The sequence below is a fragment of the Channa argus genome, chromosome 3 (genome assembly GCF_033026475.1).
Source record: "Channa argus isolate prfri chromosome 3, Channa argus male v1.0, whole genome shotgun sequence".
Taxonomy (NCBI): Eukaryota; Metazoa; Chordata; class Actinopteri; order Anabantiformes; family Channidae; genus Channa; species Channa argus.
Genome location: NC_090199.1, coordinates 11,077,550 through 11,098,119, shown reverse-complemented (window position 1 = coordinate 11,098,119; position 20,570 = coordinate 11,077,550). Strand labels below are relative to the sequence as shown.

Sequence of the window (20,570 nt, the reverse complement as noted above, 5' to 3'; positions counted from 1 at the left end):
ACAATCACAGATATTTTAAATTGAAAGGAACAGTAGAGTGCCATAATGTACCTGCTCAAACTAATCATTTGAAGGTGAGTATATTATTCAGTTTAAACAAAGTGTTATTGGAACCAAACAGTATCAGAGGAGAACATGAATTTGGTGATGAAAAAGGACTTGATCTATAGTCATTTTAAAAGTACAACATTCTGTACTTCAAGTTAGTAACTTGTAAGATAGTAAATTGAGACTAAACACTGATTAGTTTCTATCACTTCTGTGCAACATTGAATATTTTTTGTTAATCTTTCTAATAGTGTTTAATATATATAATATAATATATAAACTAGATATTTTGTCATGCATACCTTTAGACATTTCACACTTCAAGCAGACAATAAGAGGGCGGCGTTTGAAAACTCTTAGAAGCGCCCTAAGGGAAAGACCCCTATTGTTGATTAACAATAAAATTCAGAGCATGTGGTTGCCCCACCTCTTTTACTTCTACCAACCCATAGTTAGTGTTTGGCTTAAGTCCCCTTTGACCTTTATCCTTTAAACCTGCCACCCTTTCCAGAGAGGTGAAAAGGGATGGTAGCTCTATACGGGGTGTCAGTCATGTCCAACAGCCTAAAAATCTTTGTGATGCAAACACTTGAAACATTCACAGAGAGCAGGAAGCTTCCATTTTAAGAAGCCATTAAAAGACAAATAAATCTGAGGAAAGCTTTGATGTGTATTATCCCTTGGTAACGGGCTCTAGTTTGGTGTAATTGCATATGAGTATTACATTTTAAAGGGTCCCTACCATTGTCTTCAACTGTGAAGTAGAAGATATCGCTTGTAGCATTGCTCCCATCCATCAGCACATAGCAGATCTTCATGTCATTGATATCAGCTGTTTGGATAACAAATGTAAAGAGAGAGATGAAAATGTTAGGAAACATAACAGTGATGACTATCAAATCTACTATCAAAGAGTTTTAGTTATTTCAATGAAAGCCACAGGAAACACCAACACGTTCTAGTCATCCTCACCATGACCATATTTTTTAAACTAAATATGAAAAGTATCTTGTCTCTTATCTTAACTTCTCATAACTTCCACTACCAGTCAGAGCAATCATAAGTCATACAGATTTATTACAGAACTAGTTATTTTGTTAGGCAATAATTCATAAAATTCTATTACAACAGAAAAATATGACTATATATTAGATTTATGAGATAATAAATATAAGCAGTATAAAATTAAATTCACTGTCCTTTTTGTCTCTCCTAGAGCCGCTAAAGGCTTTACTATGTGCCAGATATGTAGGATACAATGGGTTCACCTTAGCGTCTTTATTTGAAAACTAGCTGCTGACAGTACTAAGGACTGTGAGACAATGTGAGATAAATACTAAAATATATGGTTACAACTGAGCAAACTTTCTAATATTACACATGGTCATTTTATATCCACTGATAAAATAACCAATTCATTGATGCCACCTAAACGTAAAGAGCTAATGGTGTGACATTAACTTACCTTGAGTGAAGGTTGTGATACTATCATTTCCCAGGGCAGTGTTCATGATGAAGCCATGTAGTGGAGCCTCAGACACACTGTATTTCAGGATCTTCTCAGGACTGTCGCGATCCTCCGATCGAAGAGCCTTGCTGGTGATTACAAAGCCCAGGTGGCCCGTTTGAAGGACTTTCAGTGAGGCAGCAGCCTTGTTCACCACAATTTGCGGCACCCCATTGTCAACAGTGTTGATGTAAATGGTTATCATTTGGGGCTTGCGTGTCTCATAGACAGTGTCAGGAAAAATATAAAAATCATTATGGGTGCCATCTGTGACAGTGAAGGAGAAGCTGTCTTCACTGGTCTCGGTACCATCGTGCTTATAGCTGATAAGGTTCTCATTCAGGTCCTGCTTAGTAAAGATTGAAATCGGTTGAGTATTGTTAAAAAGCAGCTGGCCATGAACAGGTACCTGGGTGACTATAAAGCGCAGCAGATTATCTGGTGTATCCCGATCCTCAGCTGTCAACTCAAATGGTGTGATGAGCTTGGTTTCTCCCTCTTCCACAACCAGCCTGTTTATAGTCAGGACAGGTTTTTTATTATCTACATCAGTGATGGACACTCTGAAGGTTCGGAAGACAGGATTGTAACCATCTGTCACTTCAAACTCAAAACTGTCCATTTTCATCTCATCATCAGAGGTATGGATGTAGTAGATCTTGTTGCCAGCAAGCTGCAGCTGGGTGAATGTGGAAATGGGAACACCTGGGTGGTCAGTACTCTCTAAATGACCTCTACTAGGTGCTCTTGTGATGCTAAAGCTAAGGTATTCATCAGGACTGTTGATATCAGTTGTGCTGAGGAGGTCGGTGGTAAGAGTGACTTTGCCTCCCTCCCTGAGAGTCACGCCTTTGTTAATAACCTCTGGAAAGACCATGTCAATGCTTCCAATGTTGATGTAAAAGTATCGGTCAATAAGGGGATTGATGCCATCTGTAACATCAAATTTCAACAGGTCACGGATACCTTCCTGGCCTATGTGTACATACTGGATGAGTTGTTTGTCAATTTCATCCTGTGTGAAGTTCATTCCTAGGGTGATATTACCTAAAACATCACCAAACTTGCTGATGCGTTGAAGGTAACCTTGACCAGGGCCATAACGCACAATATATATTAACTCTTTATCTTCAGAATCAAGATCAGTTGCTTTTAGAACTCTGTTGCTGATCACTTTTGTTTCCCCAATCTCAACATCAAGACCATCATTTATAGCCATCCTTGGAGTCTCATCATCAACAGGAATAACCATTATAATAACAGTTTTTTCCACTTTGTGTTTCCCATCAGAAAGTCTGATTTCAAAGCTGTCCTTTGTGGTCTCCGAGTCATCATGTTCGTAGACAATGTTGGATGCTTCTTTTATCTGTTCCAAGTTGAATTTATTCAAGGAGATGCTGCCGGTGCTGAGCTGGTGAACTATTTTACCATGCTTGGGGTTTTTGATGATCTCAAAGTGGAGCTCATCCCCAGGAATGTCAGCATCGGCTGCATTAAGGATCGGTGTGTCAATGACCAGACTCATTCCCTCCATTACAACAAACTCACGAATGAAAATCTCAGGCTTTTCATCATTAGCGGGAAGAATAACAATAGGGAAGAAGTGGCGTTCAGAGAAGTTTATACCATCTGAACAGCGGAAGGTGAGACGATCTTCCAGAGGTTCGACGCCTTTGTGAATGCTTTGGACATAGTAGATATGACCAAGGGCAACGTCTTTAATCGTAAAGGCAGTAATGGCTGCTCCTGCCCTAGATTTCTCTGAGCCTGCAGCTGGGGAAATGTTCTCTACGTAACCAGATGTTGGTTGGACGATTATGGTACATAGAATATCCTCATTGTCTGTATCAATATCTTCAGCTTGGATGTGGTCCACAGTGATAACATTTTTTTCACCTTCCACAACAACAAACTGCCCTCCAACGCTGACAACTGGTGGAATGCTGTCAACAGGAAGGATGGTGACGTGAACTGTGACGCCTTGGACCTTGTTGCCACCAATGACCCACTGCTCTGACATATCAGAAAGAGTAAGATTGAACGAGTCATGTATTCTGACTGGCCCAATTTCACCTGATGTATGAGCATATGCCACAACCCCATTGATAATGTCCTCCTGGGTAAATCTCTCAGCTGGAGCACCACTGACCAAGATTTCACCAAGCTTAGGAGGTTCTTCTACAATAAAAGTAAGCATGAGGTCATCTGTATCTTCATCGCGACCCTGAATTACATTACTTGTGATCTCTGTGGCCCCATTTTCCAGCACGTCGATAGAGGCTCCGAGCAGGCCATCTGGAAGCATAATGGTGGGAGTCTCATCATCAACTGGCTCAATGGTGATCTTAATAATGATTGGTACTTCATGGAAACCATCACTGACATCAAGCTTGATTGCATCACTGAGGGATTCCTCTCCACCGTGGATGTAGGTTAGCCGGCCATTTGAAATATCTTCTAGTACAAAAGTTTCACCATTTGACATGTCAACACCTAAATACTGCAGCTGTCCATACAGAGGAATCTGGGTCACAGTGAAGATGATGTTTTCATCATCAGTATCTGTGTCAGTGGCATGCAGCTCCTTTCTAGTGATGATATACGTACTTCTTTCTAAAACAGCGAACCCTGTGTTGGTGATAACTGGGGGTTTGTTGTCAACTGGCTGTAGGAAAATGGTAAACAGTCCATCTGCTGTATTACCAGCTGTGTCTTCCACAGTAAATGTGAACTGCGCCACTTTTGGAGTGATGCCCAGCTCCTGGTCTGGAGGCTTGTAAGCCACTTTGTGGTGATTAACCTGGGCCTGTGTGAACTCTGTAATTACTGTTTTAGGGTTGTCAGTCAGTACAATTTCACCTAAGGGAGCTGGATGGTTCTCATCAGTGTCAGTTGGGGATTTAGTTATGATGTACTTCAGGTCCCTGTCATCTGAGTCTAAATCAGTGTAACACAGGAATTTCTTTTTGAAGTGTGTCAGTTCATATTCCTGGACTGTCATGTGAAGGGTGGTGCCTGGGAAAAGTTCTGGAGCAAGGTCATCAACAGGATGGATTTTGACGGTGAACATGTGCTCAACTGATTGATTAGGAGGGTCATTATCATCTTGAACCCTGAACACAAAATGGTCAGTCACAGTGGTGGTGCTATGTGGTCCAACATGACGATAAAATAGCTTTCCATCAAGGATATCCTGCTGGAACCATTCAGTCACCACCTGCTCAAACATCTCATCTGTCTCACTGAACTTCCAGAGAGATAGGTCAGCAGGAGGCTCCACTTGCCTTAGCAGAAGTTCCCCTACAGTGGAGTAGGGTGTTTCTAAGATAAACTTAATAGTGGAGTCTTCTGAATCAATATCTGTGGCACTCAGAATGAAAGGAGAGATCTGCATAACTTCATTCTTGAAAAGCACCAGGCCGGTGTTAGCATTAATAATAGGTGGCTCATCGTCAGTGGGAGCAATAGTAATGGGAAATAAAAACTCCACTTCATTACTGCCATCAGTCATTCTAAAAATAATGTTGTCGCTATAGGTGTCACTGCCATCGTGCTGGTACACCACAATGCCAGCATCTAGATCAGCAGGTGTAAAGAACTTTCTGCGAGCGCCTAGCACAGTCAGGTCTCCATGCTTTAAGCCATCAACAACACTGATTCTCACATCTTCTAGGTTATCCTCATCACTAATCTCTAAATTCCGGGAGCTGGAGAGTGCTCGGGACTGCCCTTCAAACAGTAACTGCCCTGTATTTTTGGTTGCTACAGGAGCCATGGTATTCATAGGCTTAACCACAATCATAAAAGCAAATGTATCGGACACTGCACCATCGGTGTCAACAATTTCAAACTCGAGCTGGAAAATCCTCTCTATTTCTGAGTCCTCCGAGGGTGGTTTATAAGCTATTTTAAGATCTTTTATATCTCTCTGGTAGAAAGAGGTGATAGGTAGGTTCTGATCATCTGTGCTGATGATATAGCCTTGCTGAGGGCTTAGAGGTGAAGTTATGTTGAAGATTAAATCATCTGGGTCAGATTCAACATCTTCAGCAGCCAGCATGTCACTTGTAATAGCTGTCATTACAAACTGATCAACCTCCATCATCATCATGGACACAAAGCTGGGTTTAGGAGGGGTATTTTCTGCACCCTCTCTAATTCTAACCATCATTTGAAAATGTTCTTGGATTAAGGTGTTGCCACTGTTATCCTGCAGCTCCACCATCATTGGGATATAGTCTCTGTTTGGTGACTTGGTTTTAGCTGTGTGCTTGTAGTGAATGCCTTGTTTCACAAACTCATCACAGTCAACCATTTGGCCATTGGCGGGGTTATTCAAAAGAGTGCCATACCTGGGAAGTCTTCCAGCGCCGACCAGTGTTGTGATCTTACACTGTGTAACACCATCCTCAAAGGAAAACTCCAGACCCTTTTTGTCAATGAGATTGCTATCACCATTGAGCTTTTCTACATTTAGAGGCATATTCCTGGTGAGGATCTCTAGCTGCTGAAACACTACCTCCACTTCCAGCATAAAAGGGATGATAACTGTGTCCATCTGGGAGTCATAACGAAGCTGCAGCTTCACACGATCTTTGCTGGGACTCCGAGATCCAAAGTGAGTGTATTTCACTTCATCAGTTCCAAATGAACATGGAAACTTTTTAGGGGTCAGCATCCCAGGTTTTTGGGCCAGTGGGTCATTTTCCAAAACTGTGATGTGGCAGCGGTCACCAGGCTGCACTTCTGTTACCAGGTCTTTCACAGGGTCCAGATACACTGACCTTCCAAAAGGTACCCTGATCCCATTGTTAGCAATGATGATATTGTCTTCATTAGGTCCAGGTCTGTGCTGGTGGAGGTGAGCTGGATCAAATGGGTCTGCATCTACTGAGGAAAAACAGAACTTGAGAGAAAATGTCACAAGCAGGAATTTCAATAATGACAACTTTTTCCAAAGTTGGCAACTTTGCAGACAACCAGCCATGTCCAGTGCTAGTTGCCTTGCAATTTATTTTACAAATCAGCAGCTGCAGTCAGATTCCTTTCCCAAGTGGGGAAAAAGCATCAAAAACAAAACTTGTCTCTAATGGTTTGGGGCTTAGAGTCTATCCACTGTCTAACTCTGTGTTTCTGTGTGTCCATACAGAGGCACAAGTGTGGTGAATGCTGCAGGGCTTTGCAGGTAATAATGAAACAGTAGACAGTGACAGGCGCAGGCTCCTCCTTCTTTCAGCACAGGGAGGGAAACTCCTACCCCCATGGCTAATTTAAGAAAGATCATTGGACAAGACTGTGAAAGTGCTTTACCAACCAAAGCCCACCCTTCTACCCTTATCTCAGAGAGAGAGAGAGAGGGGGAGGGACAGAGAAAATCCAGTGCAAAAACAAGTTTAACCTAACTTTGTAAAATCTGTGCTTCCACAGCCTCCATCTCTATATTCTGTATAAGATTTATGGTGGTAGTGGAGTGCATGATTCCAGAGCCCCTAAGGATCTTTGGCCAACCAACTTGATTTATTAAAACAATAAACAGAAATTCCTAAAAATATTCCGCTGACTTAGCTCAACTAGTTTAAGAAGTGGTTTAAAAGTCACTTTGAAGTTAGCTATGTGCTATGATGTGACATGTGTGATTTCACATACTACTTTAAATGGGGATGAAGGGGTCTTAAAGGGTGGGAACTATGTGAAGGAAGAAAGAAATCCCCCATTATAGTTTCATCAAAGTCTCAGTGTCAAGGCCAAATCTGGCTACACAGCAATCCTTTACTAACCAGTGTACCAGAACTCATTCTGCATAACACAGCTAAACTTCTTACAAGTAGTTAAATGGTAAAACACAGTAATACTGAATAAAATATATAGAATTTATATATAATAAAATATTGTGCTTTGATTGTTTTCTCTATTTTAGAAAGACTCTTGATTACTTAAAATCTGCACTACAGGACAAGGATTTGAGCTCTTCCTGAGTTCTTGTCCAAAGTTTTTTTGACAATCAGCACAAAAAAAGTTAGTTAATAGCAGTAACAAAATGAAACTGTACATATGACCTGTGTGAAATTCTCCGATGATTATAGTGTTTTTAATTCAGACTCCCTCTAAAGTCCTGGTCACTGGTGTCCAGTGGGACACTTCGGCACCACAGTCCTTCAGTGAGGGACAATAATCTGGCATCAGCTGGTAGGACAGGTGTATGGACACACTTTGGTCACAGTCACACTCAGAGGTCACTAGACAACTCAAACTCCTGCTCAGATGTTTAGTGTTCAAGTGTTGTTTAAGCTGGAGCTGACACATCAACTTGGAATTCCTCCATATAACTGTACAAATGTAGGTATTTCTGATATATACAGTATAATCAGGATGTTGTTTTTCATTCATAAATATATTACATTTTGCATAAACAAAATGCACCATGTGGTTATAACCACACAACACACTGTAGGTGTTAGAATTGTTAAAATGTGTGAAGAAAACTCACAAAACAGGCCTTTTCTGCAGTATTACTGACACAGTACAGCATGAAGGATAACGTAGTTCCACTGGATGCAGTAAGAATGTGAGTATGTGTACTCAGTATGGTGCACAAGGTCATGTTAAGATAAAAATACTTAGCAGCCTTTTATGGATCATCTTTTGAGATGTGCCTGACACTAGATAAAGTGATCTGTGCACATTGCTCAAACATTTTGACACTATTCTTTCAACCAAAGTTCTGATTTATATATATATATATATATATATATATATATATATATATATATATATATATATATATATATATATATTTTTTTTTTTTTTTTTTTTTTTTTTTTTCTTTCCCAGTCTTTCTAAGTGTTTCTAATATAGAAAAATGTCAAATTCAAAATCTGTTTTCTGAAGATAACTGGAAGGACACTTTTTTTTGATGGTATTATAACTACAATTTATAATTCTGTGAAGGCTTCTGTTTTTATTGGACACGATAAAGCCTTTAAGAAAACACAGTAAAACTGTTCGGCAACCTTCCTATAAGTGTGGGTCAAATAGCAGAGATGCCATGTGCATCCAGGCATTCTGTATCACGCTCGTTATTGCATCCTCCAAATAAATCTTGCCCTCCTCCCTTGACCAGCCAAGGATAAAAAGGGGCTCACACCAGAGGGTATAACTATAGAAACATACACAGCAATCTTTTTATACTCCTGGATTTCACTCAGATTTCTATCATTGTAAAAAAGTGTACCGCAAAAAAACAAGACCCATTGATGCAAAATGGTATCTTACGGTATCATCTAAATGAACATTTTTAAGAGAAATTTCTAAAAAAAATCACAAAATAACTACTTTTATAAGCTAAAAATAACAGATGCTAAATGTGTCAGCAACTGGGCCTTTATTGAACTAATAAATTGCCTTTGTCCAATTTAGACATTAAAGACTTCACATGACTTTAATGAGCGTTCTAAGGTAAACAGAAAAAGGAGTTGGGCCAACGCCAGGCCTTGCCACTTGAGATTAACTCTTCATCCAGGGGAGAGCTCATGATGACAGCAGGCACTAATGACCTCATGATAGATGGAAAACAAAGCCCCAGTGGATCCCATCCTGTATCCTTAGCATCCACTCAGAGAGAAGATGGGATTTGCTTGCTTTCTTCTCAGTGCAGTTGTTATGTCTGTCAAGCTTAAGCTGTATCCAAATTCAGATGACTATAACTTTTTGTTGAGCTCTTGTTTAACATATTTTGCTTGAATATAACAATAACAGTATGCAAAGTATTTTTTCCACATATTTTCTCCATGTAGTTATTGTGGCCATAAGTCATTTGAACTATGGTCTATGAATACCATTAGTAGTATTTCAGTATTCCACTGTAGTTCAGATACATCTGCAACCCTTTGACAGATTGACATAAAACTTGCAACCTTCCCCCTTTTTCTTCCAAATGTTACATTGGTCATTATGGCCAAACAGTTCAATTTTATCGTCATCAAACCACATGACATGTCTCAATGTCTCTTCCTCGCTAAGTGGCCTTTAATGACACTCTCTTACCAGCTTCACCAAGCATCTTCACACAGCATCCTGTGTTGCTTTTGTTCTGGGGCTGATACAAACATTTCACGCCAAAGCACATTCATCTGTGGGACACAGAACTTGTTTCCTTCCTGAGCGGCATGATGGTTGGAAATTCCCATGGCACTTATACTTGCGTATAATAGTTTGAACAGATGAATGTGGCACCTTCAGGCATCTGGAAATTGTACCCAAGGTTGAACTAGACTTGTGGAGGTCCACAATTCTCTTCCTGATATCGTGGCTGATATCTTTTGATTTTCCCGTGGTGTCACAAAAAGAAGCAGTGTGTTTGAGGTAGCCCTAAAAATACATCCACAATTATACATACAATGTATGTAATCATCTATTTTCAACTGTATAGTTTTATAATAATTACCAAAGAATTATTTTCGTAGTCTACATAATTTGATTGTGATCAGGCCAGTTTATGTTTGTGTTGCACATATCTGTACATATATATTTGTTCTTCAGATTTGCGCAATATATATGCATATATTGCGCAAATCTGAAGAACATGTATTTAACATGTATTTCAATCCTTCATAGAAGCAGAATGAGATGAAAGTAAAGTATTTCAACTTTCAATAAATTAAACATTAGATGAATTCATGCTAACTAAGTTTGCTAGATAAGTCTCTCAAGTGAAGCTAACTAGTCAGCGTGATATGATGGATGGACACTGTTTAATGTAGCACAACTGCACAGGAGCTACTGTATTTGTCAGACAACTAGCACTAAACTACAGGTACTTAGTAAAAGTCTCCAGTTAGTGATCAGGAGAGACATTCAGTTATCCAGACATTGTAGAATATCTTGAAGCTGATTTGTTTAAACTATTTCATGACTTTTGTCATATAGACCTTGGAAAGCAAACTTTCGTGACCTTAATGGTGGGAACTGTTATGCTAGCAGGAAGCGTAAGCTAAACTAAGGGGGCGATGTAAACATATCTAAAATATTGGGATAATATCACTGTTAGCTAATACTGACTTGAAGCGTTGCACTGCCTCATAACACTGTGTCCTAAAAATAAGTTTCTGTACAAATAACCTGCAAGAGCAAATGCACTATTGTAGATGACATATTTTGCATTATAAGGACATTTTGAAAATTGGCATAAATGGGATATCCATTAAATCTGTTGATACTTAGAATAGTAAAATCTTTCTAAACATTTTTTTTTTGGCAAAATATCTGATGTTACAGTAGAAACTCCAGTTAGTCTCATTGTGCTCGGTTAATCATGGGGAAAGATGTTGGTGTGGCTTCATAGAGAAAAAACTAACAGTCACTTCACACAGAATGTGTTTATTATTCCTGAAACAAAACGACAATTTTTCTGTGTTTAATTGCTTTTGCTTTAACTTAACCACAAGTTGAAACACAAAGTCTGAGGTGTGACACCCTTGCTGATTATACACCAAGCGTCCATCCCAAACACATCCTTGTGACTCCCATAACTTTAATAAATATAGCACAGTCATTTATTCAAAAAGCAAGTTTCACCATAATCATATTTTTGCAGGAAACATAAGACAGAATGCAGATTATTCTTTCTGTAAAATATGATTGTGTTTGGAGTTCAGTTGCATAATAAATAGGAAAGCATTTTTTACAAAACAGCCAAAGCCAACAAAGCCATCCGCATGGCGACCCTGGTGTTAGTTATTTTTGTTTTTTTCTTTTGATCAGACAGATTATATCTGTCAGAATTAAACATCATACATCCAAAGAAGAGTTATGAACATAACACAGCTATAGACTAAGAGTCTAGGTGTACGATTAAGACACACACACCAAAAAAAACAATTATATAGAATATACACATGTAATTCAGGTAGTTTAGTTGTGTCAAATGTGACAGGTCAGGAAATATGCCTTAAAAAAGTAAAACCATTACAAAGCACCTGAACTGAGCATGCTGACAGAAGCTTTAATGAATGTTTTCACTTTAGAAAATCAACGGTCCTGGAGATCAGTCTCTACATGTCTGAGCATGAGAACATCTCAGCCATTTATACACCTGATAAACAGCTGTGTTGAAGATTTTTAGAGTATCATATTCAATGTGTGAGTCTACAGACAATGCAGAGCTGCTGCAGATGAAGGTGTAGGCCACTCTAAAGAGTTTTTGTTTTATATTTTTCTTGTTTAGAAAAAAAAAGATTCATACTCCATCATGTCCTCTCTTGATTATTGAAACATCATGTTTGCACATGTAGCTCATGTTATCTCATTGGATTTTGTTGTTGATTTGGAACAGGAAAAAACATAAATACAAATCATAGTGAAGCACAGTAAACGAAGACGCTGGTATTTTTTACATTTTTCATGTATTTAGTTCAAACTATATTTGACATTTCTCTATAATTTTTATTTAGTTTTTATTGGAACGTGACGGTAGAGATACAAATAGGACATCAGGAGAGTGGGTTGTGTGACTGAGATGATATGATTAAACAAAAGCCAATCTTTTAGACAAATTTGAAGGATCACCTGCAAAATGTGTGCAATAAATCAAGAAAGTAGCTTTGGTAAGTTGTATAAAAACAAGCTTTGACATCAGAGAGGTGGTTCACCCCTGAAGAACTTGTTTTATCCTTAGAATAGCTAAAGAAATTTGCCCCTGCATTCTTTTTGATCTCGCACTACTTGCTAGCATCCTAATCATCTGGCCTGTTGTAAATATACACAGCGTATAAATAGAGGATACTGAGACCGGAGACATTTGAATCCAGTTCCGAGTAGGAAGCGTTTTGTGTTCTGCTGCACTGGAAGGTTTGGGGCAGGGTGTCCATGACTGTGGTCGATCTTAGGGGGTATGTGCACAAATTTTAGAACCGCTCCTGCCGTCACTGCTGCACCGCAGGCTCAGTGCAACATTTCATCTACTTAATGGTGGATTAAAGCATCCTAAAGGCAGATTGTTATTGGCTGGGGCTTTTACTTGTCTTTAAAGGACAGCGGAAGCCCTTGGAAACAGGCTGGATATAGTATCTGGATCAGACTCAAACTCTAGGCAACTGTAAATGGAAATTATAAAAATATTATGGGCCTTATGAAATCAAACAAGACTCTCAAGGCATATACACACAGCTGTTGATTTAGTGAGACGAGCTCAAAGCATTGATTGAGCTTTTAGTTAGTCACATTGACTAAGTTAATACAAACTATATATTTTATTTTATTTTTCCTGACACCTACAATGATGGAATGACACATTCATTTCTAAAGAACACCAATTCCAAAAAGAGAATGCCAGCTACTGCATACAGCAAAGTTTCAGGAGATTCCTGTCTTTTAACAGTGTCACTTTGAACTAACTGTGTTTGCTCGTACTTATGGTAAAAAGAAATTTGGTGAAGGAAAATGATGGACAAAAACACTGTCCAAGACAGCTAGAACAATGGTAGTAACGGAGCAGAAAACTAGTTTGACAAACTTATTTTTATTTAAAATATTTAAAAGGCATTCACATCATAGCAGTGTTTTAGCACAAAAGTAACTAATGAATAATTCTAATGAGTGGGAAGAACAGGAAAAAGCAAAATGCAGCATCTACAAAAATAACATAGCAAACTACAGTAAACTGATACAAAAACAGTAATTTAAATTCAGAAGTACAGAGTTTATATATATATATATATATATATATTTCTTATATTTTACAAATTTGTACCAAAATAAAGAAACCATCTAAAATAAATTCTTGCAAAGTGTAATAACTATGTAAAGAGCTGTTAGGTTGCCCATATTTGAGAATTTCTTTCAGTGATGGGTTGACAATAGTTGTATTTACACTTGTACTTCAATGAAACAATAATGTACTCATATAGTTTGTTCTTCATAATAAGTAATGTAGTTCATAGCAATTAAAAATCCTAAATACCCTATTATAAAACTGTACCAAAATATTAACATTTAATGTATAAATTCAATAAACACATAAACATCCTGTTATCAATAAGTCTAAAAAGCTGAGCTCAGCTGAGATTTACCCTTGAAAAAGCTGCTGTGTACAACAAGTTAGTTTCCAACTGGAAGGCAACAGCAAACTACATTTCTCACACGTTATAAGTAGAATTGTCCTTTGCCACAGTGGTGGATGATGATGAATCTTTTCTTTGCTCTGAAAGAGACACAGTAAAAAGGTACAGATCAATAAAAATGTAACCTGTCCCACAGTCATGTGTCATGCAATCACCTGTTTTTTCACACTTGTAACTTCTGCTTTGGCCAAGTTTATTTGGCCTTTGACATGACCTTTGACCTCTATCGAGCAACATCTGTTTAAGGAGACATAATCCCAGTCCACATCTTGTAACGTGATTTAGGCTTCCACATTAAGTGGCTGTAGTAACCAGCGTTGGCCCATCTTAGACTCACTTTGGATTATTCTGATATTTGTCTTGTAAATAAAGATAGAATTACCCATATTTATATGCAATAACGAAGCAATTACTCAAAGGCTTTAGAGATATCAGGCTTTGAAAGACAGTCAATTAAACTTCATTGGAAAAGCTTTTATTTTCTCACAACTCCACATTTTAAAATCTGGCCTGAGTTTATCTGAACTGCATCCAATATAGAAGGGTTTGGTTTTGAAGCAGTAATGTGACTACTGAGGCTCAGGTTGCACAGAAGACTTTGCATTGATCTTATGGCTTGTGGCTATACTGAGTTGAGCCACAGGCACAGACAAGGATCTGTGGGGACCAATTTGCCAGTATAGTAAACTGTGGCTGCTGAAAGACTGGACATTCCAAGGGGGATTTAGTGGTGTGGAAGAAAATGTTCAACTGACTCCAAAGATGTTCATCTTTCTAAGTCACACAAATAGAAACATTTCAAACCTGAGAGGACAAAAAACATCTGAATGCTAAATCATGAGGCACTGGTCTGAACTGAACTTGTTTTTATCTTGTAAAGTGAAATGTTTTATGGAGGCCACTGACATAACAGAAAGCATGTACAAAAACAGATGTTACAGCAACTAGAGGGATAAAGTACATCAGACTTGACAGTCTGAGTACTCCAAGGTTACATGAAGCAGACTTTAGAGGGGATGCTTTTCAAATTAAAACAAGATGCAAATTTACATGCAAATTTACATTTAGAATCAAGGTGTAAAGAACCTAAGTAATGTAGAAATTCAATACTTGAAATTCAATACCATAATTTGCACGGAGTTAAATTGTGTATTGTGTGTGTGTGTACTTTCCAGCCATTTGTTTCTTCTGTTCCAACTTTTTTAAGATGTGTTGGTGCAATCAAATTCAAAACGAGCTAATACTTGTGTGAAAAATGTGGTTTGATGAGCTTTGCAAATAATTGCATTCTGTTTTTATTTACATTTTTCACATTGTCCCAAATTTTTTTAAATCGAGTTTGTAGAAAAACATTATCTAATGTAAAAATCTAATGTACAAATACCACATTGGATTGGTTATAAACAATGACAACTGTCATCCTGTACTTTAATTAACTCCTTTTGGTGTAATATTGTCTGGAAGATATTCATCAAGCCTGATGCTCAGATTCCAGTTCTTGGTTGTTTCCACAATCCCGTTTTTGTCCACACATCAACTAGCATCACATGAAAGGAAACTTAAAGTGTAACATTGTCAGGGACTTCCACCTGAGCTGTCTTTAAACTGTATGTGAATGTCGAGAGACAGAGATATAATAAAGCCACGGTGTGCTTCTGACAGTTTGACACTGCCTAAGGAATGTGAAGCCGATGCCAGAGGCGATACCAGCAGGTGAATGAATGTCCATCTGTCAACAAGCCTCCTGATCACAGCAGCCCTGCCCACTGCACAAAGCCATACCAGGAATGTCTAAACTAGCTTGGAGAGGACACCAGGTGAGGGCCCTGTCCCTACAACTGTAGCCCTCATGGGTTTGCATTGTGGGGTGTCATCGAAATGGTCAGCAGCACTGGACTTATCATCCGTCATAAAAATAGTTATATAATACTCATCCTAGTTAATAAAATCTTAAGTAATAAGAATTTCTGACCATTTAAAAGAAATATTTAACTATAAAAAATGATCAATTTTTAAGAAACATCTAACAAACATCAGTAAACCCCTTCCTTAATCAGATTCTATTATTTCATTCTTGTAATATTTTGTGTTATTATTGCATTTCCTAAATTAGAATATTGAAGACAGCAGAGTATGAACATATGCAGGTTAATCTGTGACTAAATTACCCATAGGTGTGACTGTGAGTTGACTGGATGTCTGTCTGTGTGTTTGTATTTTAGGGTATACCCTGCTGGAATCGACTCCAGTCCCCCGTGACGGAGGACAGGATAAGCAGTTACAGATAAAAGATGTTTCAGTGGATCTAAACTGGATTCGTTTGGGTCATGTGTTTGGTGGGGCCATTGTTTTCTCTCTCAGGTCTTACCAAACCTGCTGGACCTCACCAGATCCTGATTATGTAAGCTTTAAAAAATAATAATTATACTGCAAATGTGCTTCTTGTCAATGTTTTCATTTTGGATGAACTTTAACTCTTGTGATTAAAGGTTTCTAACGAAGTAACTGTTGTTGAACTGTTGTTGCCTAAATAGCACACTCTTTGCATCACTGTTTGTGTGCATCTACGGGTTCTGCTTCAGACTTAGATATTTGGACAGTAATAAATTGTCATGGAATTAGGTCCTCAGGATGAATTATAATAACTTAAATTTGATAAAGATATAAATTGTTATGAAGCTCAACACTTTGTACACACAAAACATATTAGTGGTTTCTCCATTTCCTGTAACATTAAGCAAACATTTACTCAATCTACATACTAAAAGACCTGTGCAATGGCGGTCATGCCAATTTTCTAAACTACAGTAAGTTTTCATTATTTCAACATGAACTGGACTGATGCTTCCTCTTTACAAAGAGAGCTGGACGAGGAAACAAAGTAAAGTAACAACGGCCAGCTTGGTCAATAGACAACAGAATGTCAGAGGTGTGATCACACAAGTGTCGACTTTATGTCCGTGTTCTCAACAAATTGTTTTGGACTATGAAGCCTTCCCCCTTTTCCCTTTGTTCAGTGACGTGAAGCACTGTGTAAAGTAATGAAACATGTGCCTCTAAATTAAGCCCAATAAATGTTTTGCGGGCCACCTGTCAAAGTCTGTATCAAAGTACAAAGGAAGAATATAGAAAGTGTGACACTTGTGTCGTAAAGTGTCAGTGGTGTAAATGATGAAGGTCAAGGCCTGGCATGCTTGGACATCTTAAAATAAAAGGATGCAGGTTTGGGTATCAGAGAAAGCAGAGGTGAGAAGTCTTTTAAAACTCCTTACTGCTTGCTTGCGTCTTAACACCTGACTTGTGTGCTGCCTGCAGCAGGACAGAAATCAAACTGGTCTTGTAATAACAGTGGTCTCCTTTAATTTAAATCAATAACATTTAGAAAGGATGTTGGATAAAAAAAAACATATTACTTGGAAGATAACTGTAAGGCCTGCTAATAAGCAGCTTTCAATGTCTCTCTCTTCTCACATATATTGATTGAATTCTGTCCTGCACAGTGGTCTTCGTTGAAATACTAGTATGTCCTGGTGTGGACTTCAAATCACAACAGCAACTACATTTTCAATTCTGCAGGGACTTGCTTAATGACTTGCAAAGAATGTGAGACAGTTGACTCTGACAGTGAGGACATATTATTCCCCTGCTGTCACGGTGTACCCTTTAATTAGGACTGTCTAACCTTCGACCTTTGGGAAGATCTTCAACTTAGTACCTCCAGAGATCAAGGAATTGAACAAGGTTTTGATAAAGAGGCATGGACACAGAAAATTGACATGTGAGTTCAAATACAGTGTGTATACAGATACAAAGAAAGGAATCAGTCTGCTGTACGTGTGCAGTGTTCTGCATGGGTTTCAGATTAAAGACCAGATCAGGTTAAGCCTCATTTGTCATTGTCTAGACATTTTCACAGAAGCACAGCATGACCCTGCAAGAGGATCAATTTCAACACAAACTCACCAAAATTGTTTGGAAATCATCTACCTTGTCTCCTTGATGGATTATGTTTGATGGACAATTTCTACTACGTTGACAAGTTGCTAAACGGAATGGTATCCTCAAAAGTCAAGGGTCAAATGTTATTGACAGACTGTACAGTATATATGTTTTACGTACTTTATGTACTGATGCTTTAGCAACTGTTAAAGTTAAGTTACTTAAGTTTCACTAACTGGCTGTTGGCATCATCTTTGGCTCTAGACAAAGATGAGTGGCAGTGGTAAGACACTGGCAAAAAGTGAGGACGAACTACAAAAATCCTACTGAATTAGGAACTAAATCTATCAAAAAACTTTTTAAGCCAGGTAACTTCTAAAATAGTGTGCAACATCTTCTTTTAATATTTGCTGACAAATAGAATACTTTCATAAGAGAACTGATGATCCAGTGTTAGCATATAGCCCTGAGACCAAAACAATTCATGTAATAATCTACACAAGATAGGCAAAAAAGCATTAGGAAGGGCTCATGGAATAAAAAAGTAAATATTGTGTGGACCCCCTGATCCACTGTAGCGAACCCAAACTTTCGGGAAAATCCAAAAAAGGAAAAAAAAGTGATAGACAATACAATTCATTTAGAAAATGACCAAAGTTATACTAGAAGCTGTAGTGTAGTTGTTTTTAAAAATATGGTCCTACAGGCTTCAGGCTTTATACATTTTACAATGATAATGTGATAACACTAAATAAGCTTAAGTGAACGCCTGATGTGTGTTTGCCAGGAGGAGGGTGGGTCTAAGGATCATTGTTATGTAAAACCCAAAACACTGGCAGGAGTGAGTCAAAGTTCTTTCCAGTTACTGGACAATTCTCTTGGAGACCTTTTTACACTTTCTTAAAAAAACTGATGAATATCTTGCTTTGAATACATTTCAAGTACCTTTGTATCAATTCTGATTAATACAAGCAATACAATCATTGTTAGTTTTTCTTTACCTTGTACATGAAAAATGCAATTTTCACATTAAACCTTGTACTGTATATTAAGGGTTTTGAAAAAGTTTAGTGAATCCAGTAAAACATAAAAGATCCTTAATTTGAAGCTAGAACATTAAAATCACCAAATTCCTAAACAGAAATAACGACAGAATCAAAACTGCATGTTTAGCTTATACTGCCGACACAGTCCTTTCACAGTGCAACTCTAATTGCTATCTTCACTGTGTTACACAGTTTTAGTTTTTAATTTCATGACCAAAACTTGAGGATTTGTGCTGGGAAGTGCAGGGAGGTAGGAGCAGAACCAGCCTCCACCAGCTGTTTTCTTCTTGTAGAGTGAGGGGTATGTCAATCTGTGCTTTCCGACGGTCCCTCCCCCATGTAAAGCTGGCCAGGTGTAATGACTTACCTGCCAGTCTCAACCACATCAAACCTCACAACCAGGAAGTTTTCCCTCTCTGTTATTACTGAGCTAAAGATCATGCATTCACCACTAACACCACTGTCATTCTGCCTACCATAAATCTGTGTTCACACCAGCAGCCCAAGAAAAGAACTTTTTCTATTAGTGGGAAGTGACGAGTAGTCTAATAGTTAAACATTCCGTAAATATTTCATGCTTTTTCATATTATTCTGGTTCTGAAATCACACACAAGGAATTGTGGGAGATGAACTACACTCTTCAGCCTCAGATTATTCTTCTCATATTTGTGATGTCTCCAAACTGGCAGCAGCAGCTTCTTCCAGTAAAAACCTCTGTAAACGAAACAAGCTGCTTGTAGCAAACTACAAGCTCATTTGCCTCATCCCAGACAGCACAGACAGTTTCCTCCAACATTGGCCATCAAACATGAAAGCCGATCTCTGACTGGAAAATAACACAGTAAAGTCCCAGGTCTAATTATGCGGCTTTAGTTTATGACCTGTCAGTTCATATCCATTATCCTCTGCTGCAGAATGGCAAATAGCCTTTCAACTTTAGTTTCCAGCTTGCTCATCACTTCCCAAACCAGGTGGGAACGAGTTCACTTTTTCTTTTGTCTGGGGATTTTGCAAATGATGTTATTTACTGTTTTACAACATGTGTTCACTGGGTTATGTTTGCCAGACATGTGAGCCAAACACAATCTGGGAAACTTCAGTTGTCTTTCTGTAGATTTTAAAATCACTTTAAGATAATGGAAACAAATATCTCTTTAGGGAAACTATTGGTCTGAAAATGTGTTGTACATTTTAACAGAAGACAACTTAGAGGAAGTTTAGAAAATGTGTTCATGACTATCTGTCTTGTGTACAGAAATATTTCTTTAATATTAGAATATGCTGAGTGTACACATCTTGAGCATTTCCACTTTTTTTATACGACAACCAAAGAACTGGAAGTCATATTAAAAGCATGAGGTTTGCACAGTAGTTACATTATATTTTATCGGGTTAGTTTATAAAACAAATAATTTTGTTTCGTACGATTTTGCATACCTATAAAAGAACTGTGGTTAGTGTAAGGGTAAGATTGGTGTATTAAAGGTAAATTAAGTTAACAGGTGTAAAGTGCTTTGAGCAGCATTTTAATGTGAAAGATGCTTAGCCCAGCATTGATTCATCTATCCATTATCTATTAAATGCCAAGGTACCCCCTGGTCAAGTCACCATACATATCAGGTAAAGTTATTATTAATATTATTAACATACAGTAAATTTAACAGTCAAAAATAACTCACTTCTTGTTTTGATGCTCCCCATTTTTTCATGTGCAAACCACTATTTTATTGAGGCTTTTATGGTAGCATGTGAAATTATCTTTGTCTTCATTTAGAGTAAAAAGCTGTCCTCTTACTGTGTGAACAGCTTTTTATAAATAAAGAAGCAGAAGTGATTTGCTGAAATGGAGATGCTTCTGAAGCTGGTGTTTTTGTGAGAGGGGAGATGATCCGTAACTCCAAACAGTGAGCTTT

General features: G+C 38.1%; 1 protein-coding gene across 1 annotated transcript in view; it reads right to left on the bottom strand.

Annotated features, from left to right (window-relative positions):
* The window catches only part of frem3 (Fras1 related extracellular matrix 3), a 29,066-nt gene extending 22,365 nt beyond the window's left edge, over window positions 1-6,701 (bottom strand). Inside the window, exons 1-2 of the mRNA XM_067498612.1 lie at window positions 1,514-6,701; window positions 791-880 (exon numbers count right to left, since the gene is read on the bottom strand). Of these exons, the coding sequence (XP_067354713.1) occupies window positions 791-880; window positions 1,514-6,542 (5,119 nt within the window). The 5' untranslated portion in view covers window positions 6,543-6,701. The remainder of the gene's footprint in view (window positions 1-790; window positions 881-1,513) is intronic.
* Between the last annotated feature and the right edge of the window lie 13,869 nt (window positions 6,702-20,570).